The 21,477-nt window shown below is 36.7% G+C and overlaps 1 protein-coding gene across 1 annotated transcript in view; it reads right to left on the bottom strand.

The window, feature by feature from the left end:
* UTRN (utrophin) overlaps positions 1 to 21,477 on the bottom strand; it is a 576,171-nt gene that overhangs the window by 354,239 nt on the left and 200,455 nt on the right. Inside the window, 5 exon segments of the mRNA XM_049789386.1 lie at positions 32 to 166; positions 4,523 to 4,702; positions 5,851 to 6,021; positions 13,025 to 13,180; positions 14,027 to 14,137. Coding sequence (XP_049645343.1) covers positions 32 to 166; positions 4,523 to 4,702; positions 5,851 to 6,021; positions 13,025 to 13,180; positions 14,027 to 14,137 — 753 coding nt within the window.

Raw genomic sequence — 21,477 nt, 5'->3', positions numbered from 1 at the left:
AAGAAATGCCCCTGACGGCACAAAATCCCACCTCCAGAGCTTCGCCCACAGCCTCTGTCTTCTCAGGGAGCGTGTCTGTGTTCTTCATTCGCTCTTCCAGAGTGTCTAGCCAGGTGGTCTCAAGATCCAAATAGTGAAGTAGTTCGATCCAACAAGACCAAACCTCCTAGTAGAGACCAAGAAGAAAAGTAAAATTATTAGATAAGCCATCTCAGGCGTCATATCTCTACTGCCATGCATCCACCTCAATCAATACTGTATTGATTCAGATTTGAGTATCAGTGAGTGGGAATATCCAAACTGATAGAGCTCAAATTTCAAAAAGTTGTTGTTGCTTGTTGTGTGTGTGTGTGTGTGTCTGTTTGTGTGTGTGCTTTGTTTTGTTTTGTTTTGATCTCAGGACCAGAATTATTGTTTAATTATTGTCTTTATTGCTGTGGTGCTTATTGCTGTGGTGCTTTTCGGGGGGGGGGGTTTGTTTGACTTTTTTTGGTATTGTTGTTATGTTTTTCTTCCTTTTTCCCTTTCTTCTCTTAAATTGGTATTTATAGCCTCTGAGCAAACTCCTCCCATTGTTGTGCTTGTTTTATTTTTGCCCCCCCCCCTTTTTTCCTTTCCTTCTAACAGAACCACATAAATTGAACCATCTTGTTTTGCCTCACAAATTGAGGGAGAAATAATGGAGGGTACCAAGATCAAACAGTCATATGAACATTGAGTAGAAATAAAAATGATCAGACTTAAACACCAAATCCAAAGCCAATGACAACAGAATCGGTACCTAATCTACACAAGCTAGACACAGAGGGGACCACTTATACTAGCAGTCTAAAGGACAAAGGAGGGGGATATGGGATGCATGCTGGGAACAGGGGTGGTGGGAATGCTCCTGATTCAATGTCACTATGTACCTAAAATATTACTGTGAAAGATTTGTAATCCACTGTGGTCAAAATAAAAATTATTTAAAAAAATAGTATTGTATATTGTGATGCCCCAATAAAAATTGAGAAAGTACAAAAAAAGTAAAATCAAACTGGATTCTTGAATAATTCCTCTTAGATCAATGGGTGGGGGCTGAGAGAATGACAAATGAAAGGCCTCAATTTTTCACATTAAAATGATTTCCAAAAAAAAAAAAAAAATGATTTCCAGGGGCATGGAGGCAAGGCATTTGCCTTGCATGCAGAAGGATTCCAGCATCCCATATGGTCCCCTGAGCCTGCCATGAGCGATTTCTAAGCATAGAGCCAGGAGTAACCCCTGAGCACTGCCGGGTGTGACCCCAAAACAAAAACAAAAACAAAAAAATTATTTCGGGGGCCAGAGCTGTGGTGCAAGAAGTAAGGCATCTGCTTTGCAAGCAATAGTCTAGGATGGACCATTGTTTGATCCCCCAATGTCCCATATGACCCCCCCCCAAGCCAGGAGCGATTTCTGAGTACATAGCAAAAGTAACCCCTAAGCATCAACTGGTGTGCCCCCCCCAAAAATAAAATAATTTCCAATGGAATATTTAAGTGTCAAAAGTAATACTCTATAATGAGTAAAGAAAACAAGAGAATCATTTCTCTTTTTTTTTAGTGGAAATTGATTTTTATTGAACCTTGCCATTGTTCTTAGATGCTTTACTATGTATTCTGTTTTCCTATTGCATCAGAGATGGAATATATGAGTTTTTATGAAGTTACCTAGTTCTTTGGAGAATTAAAAGTAAATAACAGGACCCTGTCCTGTCACCTCCATGAAGCAGTATTGCCAGAAAGTTACAAGTAAAATTGGCGTTTGCTTTGGGTCATCTTCTGGCATTCTCTGTATAACAACCAAGGATCGTTTGGATGAGAACCATTTTTATGCTTCTCTAGACCAATATTTAAGCAAAAAAAAAAGGATTGTTTCTTTATTCTTTATTACACTGATATTTATATATAATATATTATATATTCTTTATTATATTTTCTAATTTTGTTTGTTTGGGGACCTCATTAGCAGTCTTTTTTAAAAACAACAGGTTAAAAAGATCCCCAATTGCAGCACCTTTTAGCAATTATATAGTTGATCAAAATTTCCACCTAACTGACATCTTTGCTCTTTGTGTCATTTTGCCAACTCATATTATAAGTCTGGAGGTGAGAGGACCACATTTCATTCAAGGTAAAAGACTATCAGTTGCAGCCATTTATTCTTCATTCCCATGAGAAATTTTGGTGGAAGAGGTACATATTTATAATCTACTTTCTAGAAGCAGAATTGTGGCAGGAACAGTTCTTCACTGTCCCCCTAAAAAAGGAACCCTGGGACCAGAGCAATAGTTCAATGGGTAAGATGTTTGCCTTATATAAGGTCTACCCAAGTTTAAGCACCAGAATCCCAGATAGTCTCCCATTACTGCCAGGAGTGATTCCTGAGTGCAAAGTCAGAAGTAAGCCCTGAGCACTGTCAGGTGTGGCCCCAAACAACAACAACAACACAACTAACAATAATAAAAAAGAAGGTGTCCGTCAAATTGGTTCTCTTTCAGATCTGATGAGTTGAGAGGAGAAATTTTGGCCAGTGTTCTGTGAAGTCTGTTTACCAAGCCAGATGTCTGTGAAGTTTTTTAATAAAATTAAATATTTTTGGTGCAATGTTTGGAGATACACCTGTTTTTGTATATGTTTTATATGTGTATGTCTATTTTGTTTTTTTATCAGACTTTAAGAAAATAAATAAAACATTTTTAGTTTACAGGTCACACAAATGTGAGCATAAAGCAAGCATGACCTGGATGCTATAAATGGTTAACTTTTGCTAAAACAAAAAAAGAAAGCAGACTCAGTGCTCCCAAATTGTACAGGCAGAAAATAGACTAGCAAATTGACTCAACTTGAAGCAGAACCCTATGCCTGATGGGAAAAAAGCTTACATACAAGAAGCAGAAAAGGCCCCTAAACACACAACATCCCTGAATTTCAAAATGACTATTATTAAATTGTAGATGTAGCATAACAGGATATCACTGACCTCCTGCTCCAACTGCACTGAATGCCAATGTCCTCTGAAGCTTTCTATGTATCTGTCTCACGATCATATGTTGGGTTTACAGGATTTAGATAACTTATTAGTGCCCAAGGCACCAGATCAAGAGATACCACAATCAATACCTGCTCCTGAAGAAATCCTTCAGGGGGGAACAATTTCACATGCAGATAACAGAATCCTGGATTCCAAGGTTAATATTATTCAGGTTGGAACTCAGGAAGTCCCCGAGAGAGCAAATGCCATTTTCCATAAGTGAGGAACTTCGCTAATTCGGGACTAGAGAGTGAATGATGGTGGTTTACAATGGACAAAAAGTAATGCGACTGCCAATAAGTGGTGAGATCGATTTCTCCTCCTCCAGAATATGAACAGGCTTTGTAACTTGCCTAAATCACAGGACTGCTAAAGAGATAATGCTGTGCCACACTGCAGACATAGCCTTTTAGCAGGCAGGCAGCTTTGCTCTCTCCCTGGCAAAAAGCAGCTGCTAGGCTGCAAAGAAGCTGTGAAGTAAGCAGCCATATGCAGATAGAATGGAAAGAAGAGGTACAAGTTGAAGGTAAGTAACTTCTGCTTACTTGGGAGCAGGGCAGTGTCAGCACGCCCAAATCAATCCCCAATCTAATGAAAAGCAAAAAGGTAATTTTTGGAAACTAGTAAATTTTGATGCCCTTTTTTACATCAGTTATATGATAAATAAAAAAAGAAGTCTGTAATGAAAAAAATCACATTAGAGCCAGAGACATAATAAAGAAGCTAAAGTACTTGCTTTGTAGGTGGCTGATCCAGGTTTGATGCCCAACACCAACTATTGTTCCCCTAATACTTTCAGAAGTGATCTCTAAGCACAAAGTCAGGAGTAAATCCTGAACACTGGGTGTGGCCCCAATATCCCCCCAAATATAAAGTACACTAATATAAAACAAAAAGCCAGCCATTAATGTTATGGTTTGACTCTTCATGCCATCCATGTTTTAAACCCAGCTGAGACCGAGGGAGGATAGTAGGGAAAAACACAGACGTATATCCACGTTCTTTCTTTTCAAATCATTTTAAACAGGGTTCTAAATATATATCTTAATTTAAATATCATATATATTTATATTTATTTATATATTTATATATCTTATATATAAATATATATCTTAATTTGGCTACCTGCCCACAGCTAGGACAAATGAAAGAAAAGCGATGTTCTCACAGTCATATTACAATTTCAGAACTGAAACAGGGCTATAAATAATCAGTGATCTAAACCCACAATTTGACATATTTTCAAAAAAGAGACTATTAAATGATTTTCACAAGAACCTTCAACTAACTTGGAACAGTTCTTCATCTACTTTCTTTCTTTCTTTTTTTTTTTGAATAAATCTTATAAGAACCAATTTTTCTTGGCACTCCTACTATTTGGGGAAGAAATGAAGTTTCTTCCAAGATGTGGAAATGGCCAGTACACGGAGCATTTGGATTTCAGAAACACACCACTGAAATAACATACCTCCAGAGTGTGGCACTTCCCTCGAATTCTGTTACAAAGGAGTTGGTAATTCTCCAGCACGACGTTCAGTTCAGATGTTAACTCCTGGCCACCAGGGGGCACTTTTGCAGCTAATAACTTGATGTTGTCCTTGAGAATCTTCACTCTCACCTCTTTTTGCAATACATCCTCTTTTGCCCTCTGTCCCAAGAGAAAATACATTTGATGATAGTCTCCCTTTCTTATTAACCAGTTTCTTTATTTATATCTATATACATACACATAAAGATTTTATGTATCTATATATACACACTAAATAAAAACACCTACATAGTTTCAACAATCTAGCTGGAAACATTGCGTAATCACCTTAAGAGTGCTTTAGAAATAACACTGCAAACTACAGAACAGCATTCATTGTATACCCTACTGTACTCAGCCTCACACAGATTTTATGTACAACACTGTCTCAGCTATTCAAAGTTGTCCTCGGAAAATAAAGTTCTTTTTTTTTAAGTCTGGGTTCATGATAAAAATTTAAGTGAATTAATTTAAAATGACCACTAGAGGTCTGAGCATATCAGACTGAAATAGTCACAAAATTGAGGTGCACAGTGGGAGAGGTACTCTTTTAATATATTAGCTTACTTTTCTCTAACACACAGGTATACCTGATAATAATTAAAAAGCATTCCATAAATGGCAATGTGGTACTGAGGAGTTTTGATCCTGAAACAGCTTTTCCTGAGTCTGTGTTTAAGAGAAAAAAAATCTCAGCATTCAAGAAAATAAACCAAAAACAAAATTTTATTTTCCCTTTTAGTTTTCTTTATTGGTGCTTGGGTTTAGACTTCCTTAGTCAGGATGAATTGATTAAGTCATTTAAATCTTAAAAATGTTTAGAAGAATAAAAATAAAGAGAAAGTCTGATGAAGAGATATTTTTGTACAGTATCTTGTTTTGCATAAGGCCAACCTAGGTTCAATCCCCGGCAGCTTACATGAACCCATCAGGTATTTGACTTACTGTTCACACAAAATTCTGGTGCGTATGTATGTGCCATGATTCACTGGAAGACAAAATAAACCCAACTGAACTGAGACGCTGTTCTTCTTTTTTATAAAAACAAGTCTTCGTAAATTTTGGAAATGTCAGAGGTGTGATGGTTGAACCATATTATGGGTAAAACTAAAGTTGCTGGATTTCTGCATTTTCTCTGATTCCCCAAGGTTCTAATGGAAGAGATTCTCTTCAGCATTGTCTTAAACTAAGCTCATGGGCCAAGGTAACCTATTGAGACTCTCAAGAAAAGGACAATACCAAGTCTAAGGCAACTGGCCCAGACTCACCTTCATTTCCTCCACAGCATTCTGAAGCTCTTCTGGAGACTTGTACTCAAAATCCCTCTCCAGGTATTCCTCTTCAGCCTGGCTCATCCATTCCTGCATCTCTGCCAAGTCTTTCTTCAGGTTCGCTGCTTTTTCCTGACTTTCAGACAACCTACTTTTTTGAACAGTCACCTAGAAAAGAAAAACAATTCACTCAACATTAAATATCAATTTGTAATATCTAAATATCAAGTTCAAATATCTAAAGAAACAAAAAAATTTCCATAAAGACTATAATGCTTCTGGGCGCTTCACTTGTTCTGGAGTTCAGTAACTTTGTACAGCAGTATCATAATATCAATATTATTTTAACCACATGGCCTAAAATAGAATAATTTAAAAAACTAGATGCTAAGAGCAGAGGTTTGGGGATCTTAAGATAAATGTGGTAGGCATGATACAGCAAAGTGCAGGCATAAAACAATACTAATACTATGATAAAAATATTTTTAAAGACAATCTAAAGTTCAAAAAGTGACATCTTACGAATTCAAATAGAACCTCTTTTATGTTTCTAATAATAATGTGAAATATAACTAAAGCAATGATCTTATTTATGCATCTGTATAAAATTTTGAATATTAGTTTAATCTGTAATTATCTATTAAATTTTTGAAAATATATAACTTTTGAACAGAGTAGATTACTAACTATGCAATAAAAAGTGTATTTCAAATAAATGTACTAAACATGGTTTATTGTGGGAAAATATAAGGTAATCAAAATGCCCCCTTCTTTCTTTTTTTTTTTTTTTGTTTTGTTTTGGTTTTGGGCCACACAGGGGTTAGTTACTTCTGGCTATGTGATCAGAAATCACTCCTGGCTCAGGGAACCATATGGGACGCCAGAAATCAAACCAAAGTCCATCCTGGGTCAGCCGTGTGCAAGGCAAATGACCTATCACTACACTATCGCTCCGGCCCAAAAATGCCCCCCCTTTTTATAAAAAAAAATGCCTCATTAATATCTCATTTTATAAAGTAGAGATAAAGAGGTTAACATAAAATATGCTCATAAAACACTACTCCACAAAACTTTTTTAAATGTACTCATGTATCCCAGCACATAAAAATGTTGATTAGCATTTTCTGTTTGATTCAATTATTTAGCTATAGTTTAAAAAAAAAGATCCAATAGTCATCATGCCCACATATGTCTTTAAAATTTTAAAACTCTGTGTCATGCCTCTCCAATGGTTTTTAATGAATTTACATACATTTATTCATTTATAAAAACATAAATGGCCATCAGTTACTGAACTGCAAGAATTCCCTAGGAACAATTTCCCCTAAAACTAATAAACTACTTACAAAAGCCACTAAATGTTTTTTTGCTAAAACTCTGCTTGGTATTTTTGGAAATGAAAACTAATTGGGTGTGGGTTGCATGGAAATTCAGATATTTGAACATTAAAAGTGTTCAATAGGGTCCAGCACGATGGAACTAGAGGTAAAGTGTCTGCCTTGTCAGCGCTAGCCTAGGACGGACTGCGGTTCTATCCCCCCGGCGTCCCATATGGTCCCCCAAGCCAGGAGCGACTTCTGAGCGCATAGCCAGGAGTAACCCCTGAGCGTCACCGGATGTGGCCCAAAAACCAAAAAAAAGTGTTTAATAAAAATGAAAAAAAAAATTATTAGCATGATGACACTCTTTTTCTTACTTTTCATTTACCCCTAAAAATTTAAATATAATCAGAAAAAAATTAGTAAGAGTAGATTAGTCATTTCCCAAATCCACTTAGCTCCAATAATTTCACTTTCTTACAGGAGAGCAATGAGAGATAAATAAAGGACAGAAAAAATAATTCACCTTAACTCAAACTTTGATAAAATGATGCACTGTGACAAGTTCAATCAATGCTAGAAGGTTGAGGGCATGACAATTATTAGGATCTTTTTTCACTCTGTTCTGCCTCCTCTATACAGAACGCCACGTTCGAGAGTTACTGCACGCCATTATCTGTTTTCCCTGCCACTTAGGATAGCTGAATAAATGTAGATGTACTAGATGCTGTATTTATTGTTGGTTAACAAAACCATCTTTTCCAGAAAATTGTCCTGAATGGTACAAAATTTGTTCTTCAGTTTTTGAGTTGTCATTTAGTCATCAAAAGAATTGAAAATAAAAAGAAAATAAGAATTTGTCTAAATATGGAAGGATTTTCTGCAGCCTATCTCTAAACAAGAACATGGCCATGAGAAAAAATGGGAACCAACAGAAGTTTTAATGTCACTGCCCTGTATATTATAGAAGCATCCTGTGAGCTGTGTGCACAGTCCCTGATGCACAGTTTAAACAGAGCTTTAAAAAACATGTGGACTAAGGAGATGATCCTCAATTGAGAGAAGGAAGAGATGTCACTCTTCTGTGGAGAGAGGCATGTGTGAAGTTCAGGACTTGATCCTTAGCACAACTGAGTATAATTTTGGTGCCCTGCTGAATGAAGAGGTAGTTCTTTAGATCTTTATACTGGACACTATAAAAGTATAATAATAATAATAATAATAATTAATAATAATAATAATAGAATACATATAGTATATCTGAGACATACTTCCAGCAACAAAGCCACTTCTTAACACTCATTTCTGGACACTAAACAATTTTACCATTTCTATAAATACATGGAAAAATGAAAAGAATCAAAGTATTTTATAACAGCTTCTTTTTTTGGGGGGGCACACCCGTTTGATGCTCAGGGGTTACTCCTGGCCAAGCGCTCAGAAATTACCCCTGGCTTGGGGGGACATATGGGACGCCGGGGGGATCGAACCGCGGTCCTTCCTTGGACTTGTAAGGCAGACACCTTACCTCTAGCACCACCTCACCAGCCCATAACAACTTCTTTTTTAAACTCAAAATTATAATTATCCTGATATTTTATACTTTCTAATTAGAGCCTCTGAATGTTCTTCCTTTCATGATATTTTGGGGAGGGTAGATTAAAAAAAACTATTTTGGGTCAATAATTGGTTTTATATGTCTGTGTTTTCTTACAATTATTATTTAGCAATATATTGCTTCTCAATTATTCCAACCTTTCTTACTCAGTGAAACAAACAGCAAAGAATTGCGTTAGATACAAAAAAATAAATGTGATTTCCTTACTGAGAAAACTTGAAGTTTCCTATGCTTTTATTCTCAAATATTAAGTCAATAATTCAAAACTAAGGAGCATGGGACATTGGTAGAGGGATGCCAACACTGGATGGATTTGGAACACTGTGCCTAAAACTATCAACTAATAGTGATGTTAGTCATGGAACCTAAATAAACATGGAAAAATATTCACAATTTTTGTTCTAGGCACCTGTGTGTATATATATATATATATATATATATATATATATATATATATATATATTGTAGGTGGACTCATACCTAGATATAAAAAATCTATGTCTATATATGTATCTAAGGCTACTTTATTTGGCCCTTTGTTACACCTCCCTGTTATTTAACATTTTCCCTAGTTCCTTCCATAATGATCTCTACCCAGATTCTTTAAGCAAAAGCCATTTAGATTACAACATATTTTGAAGAAATAAACTAATTTGGCTGAAGCAGCAAAAATGTTATAAAATCCCTTTCCTAAGCATAATAGTGATTTACATTTTGCAGAAGAATGTTCAAATTCCTAGAAGAAGCATGCTGAAGATTTAGTATTAAATGTCATGGAAAAAAATTCATAGCATTTTGGGCTTCAGAAATAGTAGGGTGCTTGACTTGCATACAGGCAACCAGGTTGGTCTACTGAGGTTGATACCATATAGTACCCTAAGAACACCAGGAGTGATTCCTTAAAGCAGATCCAGGAATAACTCCTAAGAACTTCAGGGTGTATGCAAAAACAAACAAAAACAAATGTCATGGCATTTTAAAACTCTTATCAAAAATTTAACAGTTTAACATACATAAACAATAGTGTGTACATATATGTACATAAAGAGTATGAGGGAAAGAGAAAGAAAGCAAATCTTCGCTGTGACCAAAGAGTAACAGACCTCAGGACGCGGCAGCTGCTCAGGGAGCAACTGTTTGTTCTGCGGGGCTACATGCTGCCCTCCCCACATCTCCACCCCTGCCTGAAAACCTGCTCTGCTCTCTCTAGGCATCCCAGAGTGAAGGATGATGAAAACTGCACGCAGGGTGGCGACTTAAATAAAACTTTATTTATACTTCAAAAAAAAAAAAAAAAAGAAAGCAAATCTTTCTCAGCAAGCTTAGAAGTTGGCTACATTATTGGCCTCTGTATTATTGTTTCAACTCTTTGTTAAGATTAAATATGTTCAAATTAAAGAATGAGAACCAAACACTATATAGAGAGATATAAATCTAAATGTTTTTATATAAACAATTACCCAAAAAAATCTGTTAAGAGGTAAGTACTATCTATAAAACAAACTGATTTATCCTGTATTTTATAAATTCTCCTCCCATTTTTTGATCCTTTCCCATTTGTTATGGCTCTATACACCTCACTACTCCTTCCCTAACAAAATAATTATTAAAATGCTAAATATATCATATGCCTATTGTTCTCCTAACTGCTTTGCCTTCTATACCATAAAAAATAGATTCCCTTCTCAACATTTTCCATTGTGGCTTTCTCCCTCACCACTCTAGGACAATTACTTTATCAGGGTCATTACAAGACTCCCTTTTCTCAAATCTAACACTTGTTTTTTATTTCCTTCAGTTCTGACTGACCTACCTACGTAAGCAAGCTTCAGCATTTGAGCACCATAAAGAGCTTTCTCAATGTAATAACCTCTAGAAGCTCCCTCACTCTCCCAATATTTCTCCACGTTCTCTCCTTTTACCTCCTCAACTACCATAGACTATTTTTACTTTTATCCAGAGATAGATAAGTCCTTAGAACACACCATTTGCATCCTCAACAATCTCAAACTTTACCCTTCTAAAATGGGAACCAATTCCCCTGCACCAAAAAAAGTTCCTTCTCCTTGAGTCATTGTCATTTCAGGAAAAGGCATCATAAGTCACAAAAAATTGGTAACTCTGCAAACCTCCAGAGTTGTTTTGATTATTCATTTTTCCTCATATCCATACAATCAAAGACTCCTATATTATCAAAATGCAGTCTGAGAGCAACAGTGTTCAACCTCACTACTACTTCCCTCTTCCAAAGGGAGTACTTGGAGATAAACCATCTGTTTTTATATTTGTCTTCCAATAAGAATTATCTACATGGAAATTAGTATAAACTCAAAATATTTAATACAAATCCCCTTCTCCATTCAAACCCTTTACTTTCTGTGTAAAATACTTAAGCTAAAACCAAAGTCCTTGAAAAGTGATATACAATTCATCCCAATCTACTTTCTAGACTCAAATCTTTCCCTCTATTCTTTAATCTATTCATTCTCTGCTTCAGTGTATTTCTGCTTCACTGCCTTTTTCATTGTTTTTTGACTATAAGTCTATATTAATGGTGAAGCCATACTGGACAATTAGTATCTAACTTCATTTTAAAAAATGATTCAGGAGCCAAGAATATTATAGCTCAGAATCTCCAAGTGTTTTCATTAATCGTGGCCCAAAGTGCCCTTACTATGACCAGGCCTCAAGTGCCACACAGCCAGGCCTGTGGACTGATTCATCATACCCACAATATTAGACAAATGTCACAGGGAGTGGTTTACATTACAAAAAGATTAATTATTTTGTCTATCTTATCAAATCATGAACCACAAAAGACAAATCTACCTGAGACAGACAAATTGGTTTAGATAAAAAGCAATAGCTCAGGGCCAGAGCAGTGATACTGTGGTAGGGCATTTACCTTGCACACTACTGACCTAGGACAGACCACGGTTCTATCCCCTGGCATCCCAAGCCAGGAGCAATTTCTGAATAACCTCTGAGCATCACTGGGTGTGGCCCCCAAAAATTAACCAAAAATAAAGCAATAGCTTTCTTATTTTTTATATAAAATCTTTATTTGAGCACCATGATTGCAACATGATTGCAAGTTGGATTTCAGTCATAAACAGAATACCCCCCTTCACCAGTGCAACATTCCCACCACCAATGTCCCCCCCCCCCCCCCGGCTCATTCCCCTCCTACCACCTATATTCGAGACAGGCATTCTACTTCTCTCATTAACATTGTCATGATAGTTGTTAGTATATTTATTTCCCTAACTGCACTCACCACACTTTGTGGTGAGCTTCATATTGTGAGCTGGTCCTTGTGGCCCTCATCTCTATTGTCTCTGGGAATTATTACAATAATGTCTTTAATTTTTCTTAAAACCCATAGATGAGTGAGACTGTTCTGTGTCTATCTCTCTCCCTCTGACTTATTTCACTCAGCATAATAGATTCCATGTAAATCCATGTATAGGAAACTTTCATGACTTCATCTTTCCTGATGGCTGCATAATATTCCATTGTGTATATGTGGCACAGTTTCTTTAGCCTTTCATCTGTTGAAGGGCTTCTTGGTTGTTTCTAGAGTCTGGCTATTGTAAATAGTGCTGCAACGAATATAGGTGTGTGGAAGGGATTTTTAAATTGTATTTTTGTGTTCTAGGGTATATCCCTAGGAGTGTCTTATACCCTTATTTTGGAGGAACTGTTTTAGAGAGGCAGTAAATATGTTATAACTATTTTGTAGAATAAAAGCAGAAACATGTGTAGGTAATGCTTTTTATCTTAAATACATAAAACAAAAGCCAATTGCTGTTTGCTTTAGGTATAATTTCAAAGGAATAGGCATTGCAATCTCAAAAAAACAAAGGAACTAATGACTCCAAAGCTCCCTTTTGTTTATCCTAAGACCCATATCCTGATTGCAAATAACAGACAGAAGTTCTAAGGCCTTCCTCCTTGTACAAATATTCTCCCAAATAAAGGGAGAGTGAGTAGATCTAAGAATTGTTTCTAACTTCCTTGTACTCTGAATTATAATAAAATTTGTCCCTTTTTCCAAAAATCAGTGAGACAATACTGGGCATTCTAGTGGAATGGATAGCAAAGTTTGGCTTTTAATATAACCCCACACTTAATATTTTAGACTGTTGCTTTTCAAACTAAATGATCCATAAATTCAGCTTACTAGGTCAAGAGAAATCATCTTCTACATTTTGCGTAAAATTGAAAAACTTACCTCCTTACTAAATCTCTCCAGCTGGCTTTGATAGTCCACCAGCTTTTTCTGCATCCATATTTTGATTCCAGCAATAGGACAGCTTCGAAGGTTTACTTCAATTTCCTTCATGTTTTTCAGAGATGATTCAACTGTTTCTATTTCATTAACAAATGCCTAGACATATATAAGAAATTCATCTTGAATTCATTTCTATATAAATACATGTCATAATTATAGTTTACTTGAATTCCCACAAATATTACTGGGAACTGAGTGTGTAAAAGTTAGGACTTTGGGGCCGGGCGGTGGCGCAAGAGGTAAGGTGCCTGCCTTGCCTGCGCTAGCCTTGGACGGACCGCGGTTCGATCCCCCGGTGTCCCATATGGTCCCCCAAGCCAGGAGCAACTTCTGAGCGCATAGCCAGGAGTAACCCCTGAGCGTCAACGGGTGTGGCCCAAAAAAAAAAAAAAAAAAAGTTAGGACTTTTAACTACTTAAGAAATATTATGCCTTGTAAAATACATTTCACCTAGTTGCTTCATGAAGCCATCTGCCAAATTAGATTGAAGATATTTAACTCTCAGCAGCGAATAACACTTAAATTAATTTTTAGAAGCCAAATGATTTCACCAAATAGAAATTCCATTTAATATTACTGGAAAATTTTAATTTTTCAAAAGGTTATTTTAAAGCTTCACTGTGGAACATGAAGAGCAATATACAATTGATCATTTTAAAACAAATATTGTCACTGAAGCAGAAAATAGCAGCTCCTAATCAAGTAAAATTGCTCTCTCTCCTTATCCAAATTTATAGAGCCATGCTGGAAAATAAATATATAAATACTGCAATCAGTCATTATTTTATTAGCTCTGAAGTGAAAAAGTGGTTTACGATAAAAGATATTCTATCTAGGTTTATTGTCATGTCATAGTCTTACAATTTTAATAACAAAGCAGAAAATAATAAAAAAAAGTAAATCTTATTTATGACAGCAAGTCCCCTAGGTCAGCAAACTCACAGAGCACCGGTCAAGTTCTCTTTGCAGTCCCTCATCATCACCATGGACAGTCGACTCTTTCATTAAGTCTTTCACACCATCCATCCACTTCTCAATGACTTTTGAATCAGTCTAAATCGAACACAATAAGAAAGGGGGATATTACTCAGTGACATTCAACCTAATATATCTCAAGATTTATTACTACTGGGCAAAAAACAAAAAAAAGCAACTTTCCAAAATGATGATAGCATCATTTTCATTTATTTCTTTTTAAAACACATACCAATTTTGAAAATAATGGCTTTCTTTGTTTTTGACTAAAATCCTCCAGAGATAAGTGTGGAGGTCATTCTCAATATTTTAAAACATTTCTCAGAGAAACAAGCTATTCTACTGAAGTGTGAATAATGTTATAATGTTTAAAACTCAAATTATATGAGAAAATGTAGACATTCTAAGTAAAATCATTTCTGATAAGATCTTTTTTTTTTTTTGGTTTTGGTTTTGGTTTTTGGGCCACACCTGTTTGGTGCTCAGGGGTTACTCCTGGCTATGTGCTCAGAAATTGCCCCTGGCTTGGGGGGACCATATGGGACGCTGGGGGATCGAACCGCGGTCCTTCCTTGGCTAGCGCTTGCAAGGCAGACACCTTACCTCCAGCGCCACCTACCCGGCCCCGTGATAAGATCTTTTGATTTCAAGTAATTCCAAATAAAATTTCTCTTAAAGTTAGATATTCAAAGTATAGAAAGATAGATAGATAGATAGATAGATAGATAGATAGATAGATAGATAGATAGATAGATAGATAGATAGATAGATAGATAGATAGATAGATAGATAGATAGATAGATAAAATGGTTGGGGGAAATACATTTTTCTTAGTTCTACTCTTAGATGCATTATTATCTGAAACAATCCATTTTTGTATTCAACTTATACTATGTCCTCCTTTTTGGATTCAGTCAGTGTGAAAAACAGGCTGGAAACAAAAAGAAAACAGAAAGGAAAAAAATACCAAACTTCAGAAAAGAAGTAACATAGGAAATGGGTATTGAAAAATGCAAACAAATATTCAAAGTCTAGCTCAATGTAAGAATAAAGTGGTGGTTAATCCTTCATAAGGCCTCCCATTCCATCAATTTGCCTGATATGACACTGAGTTTCTGTCTTTTACCCTCTTCAATTCTTTGGTTCTCATTCACCCCTAATAAATTTACTATTCACATCAAAAGACTTCCAAATTTCAATGCAGCATCTATGCTTCCTTTCATCTTCTACTGGTTAAACATTCTCAATTACTTCCATAATTCTTCTAGGACATGACATACAGGTACTGTACTCACCAGCATAATCAACATGCACTGTAAACTAAACCAGCTTTATAATGTCCTCAATGTGCCCTAATGAAACAATTATCCATAATGGTTTTTGTTGGTGGTGTTATTTTTTTTTTTCTGTTACTCTCTGTTGCTGTGTTTACTCGTTTACTCTTGATGTAATCACTTGGTCTATGTGGATTTCTGTACCTCTTTCTTTTTCTCATGTTTAAGTATCTATGTGAATTGCTTGTGTTCATGATGGTATCTGGGGATGGATGAAGAATGTCTTATCTTCATTTCCAGATTGGTTAATGCTACATCATTGATTCAAGGTTGATTGTCATCATAAATGCAGCGTTTTTATAGAATTAAAAGTAATATTTTATGGGCCTGGAGAGATAGCACAGCAGCGTTTGCCTTGCAAGCAGCAGATCCAGGACCAAAGGTGGTTGGTTCGAATCCCGGTGTCCCATATGGTCCCCCGTGCCTGCCAGGAGCTATTTCTGAGCAGACAGCCAGGAGTAACCCCTGAGAACTGCCGAGAGTGGCCAAAAAAAAAAGTAATATTTTACCCAGGACACATATAGTATTATTGCCTTGTCTTCTTCAAAATTTCAGAAAAGATAATAGCAACACAAGAAGTATCAGAAAGTTTAATAACCACCTAAAAACAAAATCCTTACTTAGGGCTGGAGCAATAGCACAGTGGGTAGGGTGCTTGCTTTGCACACAGGCAACCTGGGTTCTATTCCCAGCATCTTATATGGTGCCCCAAGCTTGCCAGGAGTGATTCCTGAGCATAGACACAGTAGTAGTCCCTCAGTATTGCCAGGTGTGGCCCAAATACAAAACAAAACAAGTAAATTTTAAAGAGATCTTCCTCAAATCTATACGTTCATATATTCTGCTGGTTTCAGTGTTATCTTTTGTGTAGTTCTATTATCCTTCCCTGTGCTTGTTTTCTGAAGATGTCTCTTGTGCAGTAGAGCAAACAAGATGTTTGATCAATCCATGGTTTGGTGGGAATAGTGCTAAAGGAGGTTTGAGGAAAGTATCAATGGAGGCTAAAAGAGCTTTCAAAACTATGCCTGGAAAAAGGAAAGAAGAAGTTCTTTTCATGGGTGATATAATATTAGAGGAGACAGAAATGCTTAACCATATAAATGATTTGTTTCTCATCTTCAAACTGTTGAATGGTAATTACTGAGTGCATAACTTCTTTTACATATGAAAATGTATTTGAAAAAAAAATCCAGCCAATTCTCTAAAGGCTTAATTAATGTAGAGTTTTTCACCCAGGATCTCAAAACCACATCATTTTTTAGAAATTAACAGAAAGTGAAGATAGATGAATGTCTATTTTTGGAGGGGTCAAACCTAATAATAAGGCTCAGGCCTTATTCCTGACTCTATATTCAGGGATCACTACTGATGGACTCAGGATACCATATGGGGTACTGAGGATCAGCCTGAGTTGACTATGTGCATGGCAAATACACTTCCCACTGTAGTGTAGCTCCACCCTGATGAAGATAAATGCCTGAAAAGAAAAGAGCCGGAGTGATAGAACAGTGGTAGGGCATCTACCTTGCGCACAGCTGACCCAAGAGGGACCTAGGTTTGATTCCCAGCATCCCATATGGTCCGTCGAGCCTCCTAGGAGCATTTCTGAGCGCACAGCCAGGAGTAACCCCTGAGCATCATTGGGTGTGGCCCCAAATAAACCAAACAAACCAAAAAAAAGCATTGTTTTATTTTGTTCTGTTTTGGAGCCACTCCCACCTGTTTTTAAGGACTTAGAAACTCCATTATCAATGTATATTCCAATATTCATCTGCGAGTAGATAGAGGAAAAAATACTCATAATCGTCTTTGAAAATTCTTGCATACATATGTTCTATGTTGGAATGTTTTCTGAAATGGCCAGAGAAACTGTTTCCTTTCCACTCCTTCTAACCTTTTGCTTTTAAGTTAAAGATAAAATATTTTAGTTATTTTTTAAAAAGCACAGGAGACATCAGCAAGAAGTAGATTAAGATGGCATTTTTTTTACCAGCAGAAGAGAAGATACTGAAGGCATAGGAATTCCTGATTTCTCATGGATGTGCATGCAAATAGTAATTTATAGTCAGTTTAGTAATCCAACACTTCTTTCAACATGATATGGCCTCTAGATCTGCTACAACCCAGCATTTCTAAAGTATTGGTCTCCTTGTGTTTATGTGACTTCCTTCTGCAAAATGTGTTCAAAAAGCTTGAATTAAAAATACCAGAAACATGGGGCCGGGCGGTGGCGCTAAAGGTAAGGTGCCTGCCTTGCCTGCGCTAACCTTGGACGGACCGCGGTTCGATCCCCCGGTGTCCCATATGGTCCCCCAAGCCAGGAGCAACTTCTGAGCACATAGCCAGGAGTAACCCCTGAGCGTTACTGGGTGTGGCCCAAAAACCAAAAAAAAAAAAAAAAATACCAGAAACAGTAACTCTTTTAAAGTTTGGGCTTTTTTGTTCATGTGTTTTTGGGTCACACCTGATGATGCTCAGGGGCTATTCCTTGCTCTGCACTCAGGAATCCTCTTGGCAGGCTCAGTGGACCATATGGGATGCTGAGTCACCTGAATGCAGGGCAAATGTCCCACCCTCTGTACTATCACTCCAGCCCCTTTTAAAGGCATTTTAAACACATGCTTTTAAACAGTTCTGTGATGAGCAAGCATTACTATTGGCAGCCTGTTAAAATAGACTGATGCCTATGCAAACCTGATTTCACCTTAGCTGTTCACAGCGATAGTGTCTCAATAAATACCACATAAAGGAATAAACACCACATATGAAAATAATGATTTTTTATAAGGATCACTTTTGCAATAGAACTCTTAAATTTGTAGATCTAACCATTTATGTCTTTTCTGAACTAGACCCAGTCTGTGATCTGGGTTTTCAGAACAAGCAAGCAATGTGGTTGCTATTATTACTCAATAAAGAATGTACCGGGATTCAAAGAAGAGAACATTATTTCTCCAACTCTTGTGGCTGGTGCTGAACTCTGTTTTAAAACCATTCTCTTTTTCTTTGAGGGCACACTATCTATATCAGGACTGTATAATAGGTTTATTAGTAGTGAAATAGTTTTTGTCACTTTTTTGTTTGTGTGTTTTGTTTTTACATGTTTTGCTTTCTGTAATGGATGAGAGACTTCTCCATGTTTTTTTCAAGGCACCAAGGAGATACATTTTCATTCTTTTGGTTGGGGCCACACACAGAAGTGTTTAGGACTCACTCTGGCAGATCTCAGAGAACTATATAATATGCCAGGGATAGAACCCAAGTTGACAGCATGCAGCTAAAGCCCCACCTGCTGAATTATCACTCCAGCCCAGATCAGTTTAAAAGGGAAATGTTATTATTTTGACAAGAAACAGATCAAAACAGGAGACTCTAAGAATACATTTAAAGCAGCTGTCATGTTAAACTAGGCTAGCTCCATAACTCACTCTTTCTTGAACAAGATGTAAACCAAGCCATGAAAGACCCTGGATACAAAGGCCCATACATCAGAAAGGTGGCCATCATGGGAGGAGAAGGTGGGCCAGGCTTCTACCCTGACAAAGCCATATCTGCTGCCCCTATCACCCAGAATCACTTTTTTCCATATGGCCGGCCTCATCATCCATCTTTGATTCCCTTTGGGGACACTAATCTAACCAAAATCAGGTATGTCAGTTTTTGGGCTGACATCACCAGGCCTTCTTGAGGCAAGTGCCGGCACTCTTCCCCCATTTCAGTATCTTCCTCTTCCAGGAGGCCTGACAACTGAGTACACGCCCCTACAAGTCAGAGTATCAGTAATACTGCTTTGAATTTCTGAACAACTTCACTTATTTTATGCTGTCATTCCTATAAGATCACTCCAATTCAACAGAAGGGAAAGCTAACAAGAGCTTACTAAGCTTTCTGCCATTGTATTAATGACTTCTTTGGAGATACAGTAATTTTTACAAATGTCCTTATTACTCCTTTTTTTCTTATTTTTCTTTCAACTTCTATAACCATAAAGATGACTCTATTCTAGACTTCATCCTACAACCTGTACAAATACCAAGATCTTTGACTACAGAGGACTGATTTTATCATCCACAACTGAGCAGAATGTTAACTGGCACTATAAAAAGACCTTGGGGTTCAATAATGAGTGTGTAGGGAGCCTGCAGTTCCCATGACAGTATGTTCAAGGGTTGAGAAACCCTCTATCTCTTAGGTCATGGAATCCTGTTCTAATTTCCCCAATACTTACTGTGCCTATGCAAAAAAAAAAAAAAAGGCACAAAACCTTGCCATACCAGCCCTCCTTCCTTCCTTTATTTTTCTTTTTGTTCTTTCTTGTGACTGTTATTTTGTTGTTTATTTTTTTTTGGTTGCTGTGGTGCTTTTTGTAGTTGCTTGTTTTGTTTTTTGTTATGTTTTCCTTCTTTTTTCCCTTTCTCCTTTTAAATTGATATTTTATAGCCTCTAAATGGACTCCTCTGTTTTTTTATCCTTTTCCCAACAGAACTACAGAACTTGAATCATCTTGGTCTGCCTCATAAATTAAGGGAAAAAAATGGATGGTACCAGGACCAAACAGTCATATGAACATTGAGAGGAAATAAAAAATGATCAGACAGGGGCCGGGCGGTGGCGCTGGAGGTAAGGTGCCTGCCTTGCCTGCGCTAGCCTAGGACGGACCGCGGTTCGATCCCCCGGCGTCCCATATGGTCCCCCAAGAAGCCAGGAGCAACTTCTGAGCGCATAGCCAGGAGTAACCCCTGAGCGTCACAGGGTGTGGCCCAAAAACCAAAAAAAAAAAATGATCAGACAAACACCAAACCCAAATCTAGAGAAAGATATAGAAAGAAACATGATAGTAGTAGGAAATTTCAACACACCACTATCACCACTAGACAGATCCACTAAGCAGAACAATAGCAAAGACATAAGAGCCCTAAATGAGAATGGAGAACTATAACTAATGGATCTATACAGGGTCTTTCATCCTCATAAAGCTTAATAGACATCCTTCTCAAGTGCACATGCAACCTTCTCTAGTTTGGGGCATTTTAGGACACAAGCCTAACTGACACAAATATGAGAATTATACAAAACATACTATCAGACCACAATGTCACAGAGATCAAGATTGATTGTAAAATGAAGATTCAGAGAAATCTAACATATAAAGACTAAACAACATGATACTCAACAACAGCTGGATCAAAGAGGAAATCAAGGAAGAAATAAAGAGATTCCTTGAGATGAATGATAATGAAGAAACAAACTGCCAAATATATGGGACACAACAAAAGTAGAAATTAGGGGAAAACTCATAGCCATTTCAGGCCTACATTAGGAAAGAGTAAAAAGCAAAATCAACAACCTAAATAGTCATATCAAGTAAAAAGATAAATCAACAACCTAAATAGACATCTCAAATAGACATCTCAAAAGCAAAGAAACCCAAACACAGCAGAAGAAAGGAAATAATAAAAATTAGAGCAAAAAATTAACAATATAGAAAAAAACTACAAAAATTGATGAGACCAGGAGCTGGTTTTTTGAAAATATAAATATGATAAACAAAATACTGGCAAAACTCACAAGAAAAAATAAGGAAAATACTCAAATAAATCAAAGTAGAAATAAAAGGGGAGAAATTATAACAGAACCCCCCAAAATCCAAGACATATTTAGAGCTTATTATGAATAACTGTATTTTGTTAAGATAATCTAGAAGAAATGGACAGATTTCTGGAAAAATATTATCTCCCAAAACTGAATGAAGAGGAAATAGAAAGCCTAAACAGCCCAATCATATATGAGGAAATTGAAACAGAACTTAAGAAACTCCCCAAGAATAAAAGTCAAGGACGAGAGATGTTTATGGTTAAATTTTATCAAACATTCAGAGAGGAGTTACTACCATTGATCCTTATACTCTTCCAAAATATAGAAAAGACAGTAATCCTGCCAAATACCTTCTATGAAGCTAACATCACACCTATTCCCAAAGCTGACAAAGATACTGCCAAGAAAGAAATCTACAAACCAAACACACTAATGAACATAGATGCAAAAATCCTTAATAAAATCTTAACAAGCTGAATCTAAAAACAC

This window comes from Suncus etruscus, chromosome 15 (genome assembly GCF_024139225.1).
Source record: "Suncus etruscus isolate mSunEtr1 chromosome 15, mSunEtr1.pri.cur, whole genome shotgun sequence".
NCBI classification, from domain to species: Eukaryota; Metazoa; Chordata; class Mammalia; order Eulipotyphla; family Soricidae; genus Suncus; species Suncus etruscus.
This window is presented reverse-complemented; position numbering and strand designations above follow the sequence as displayed.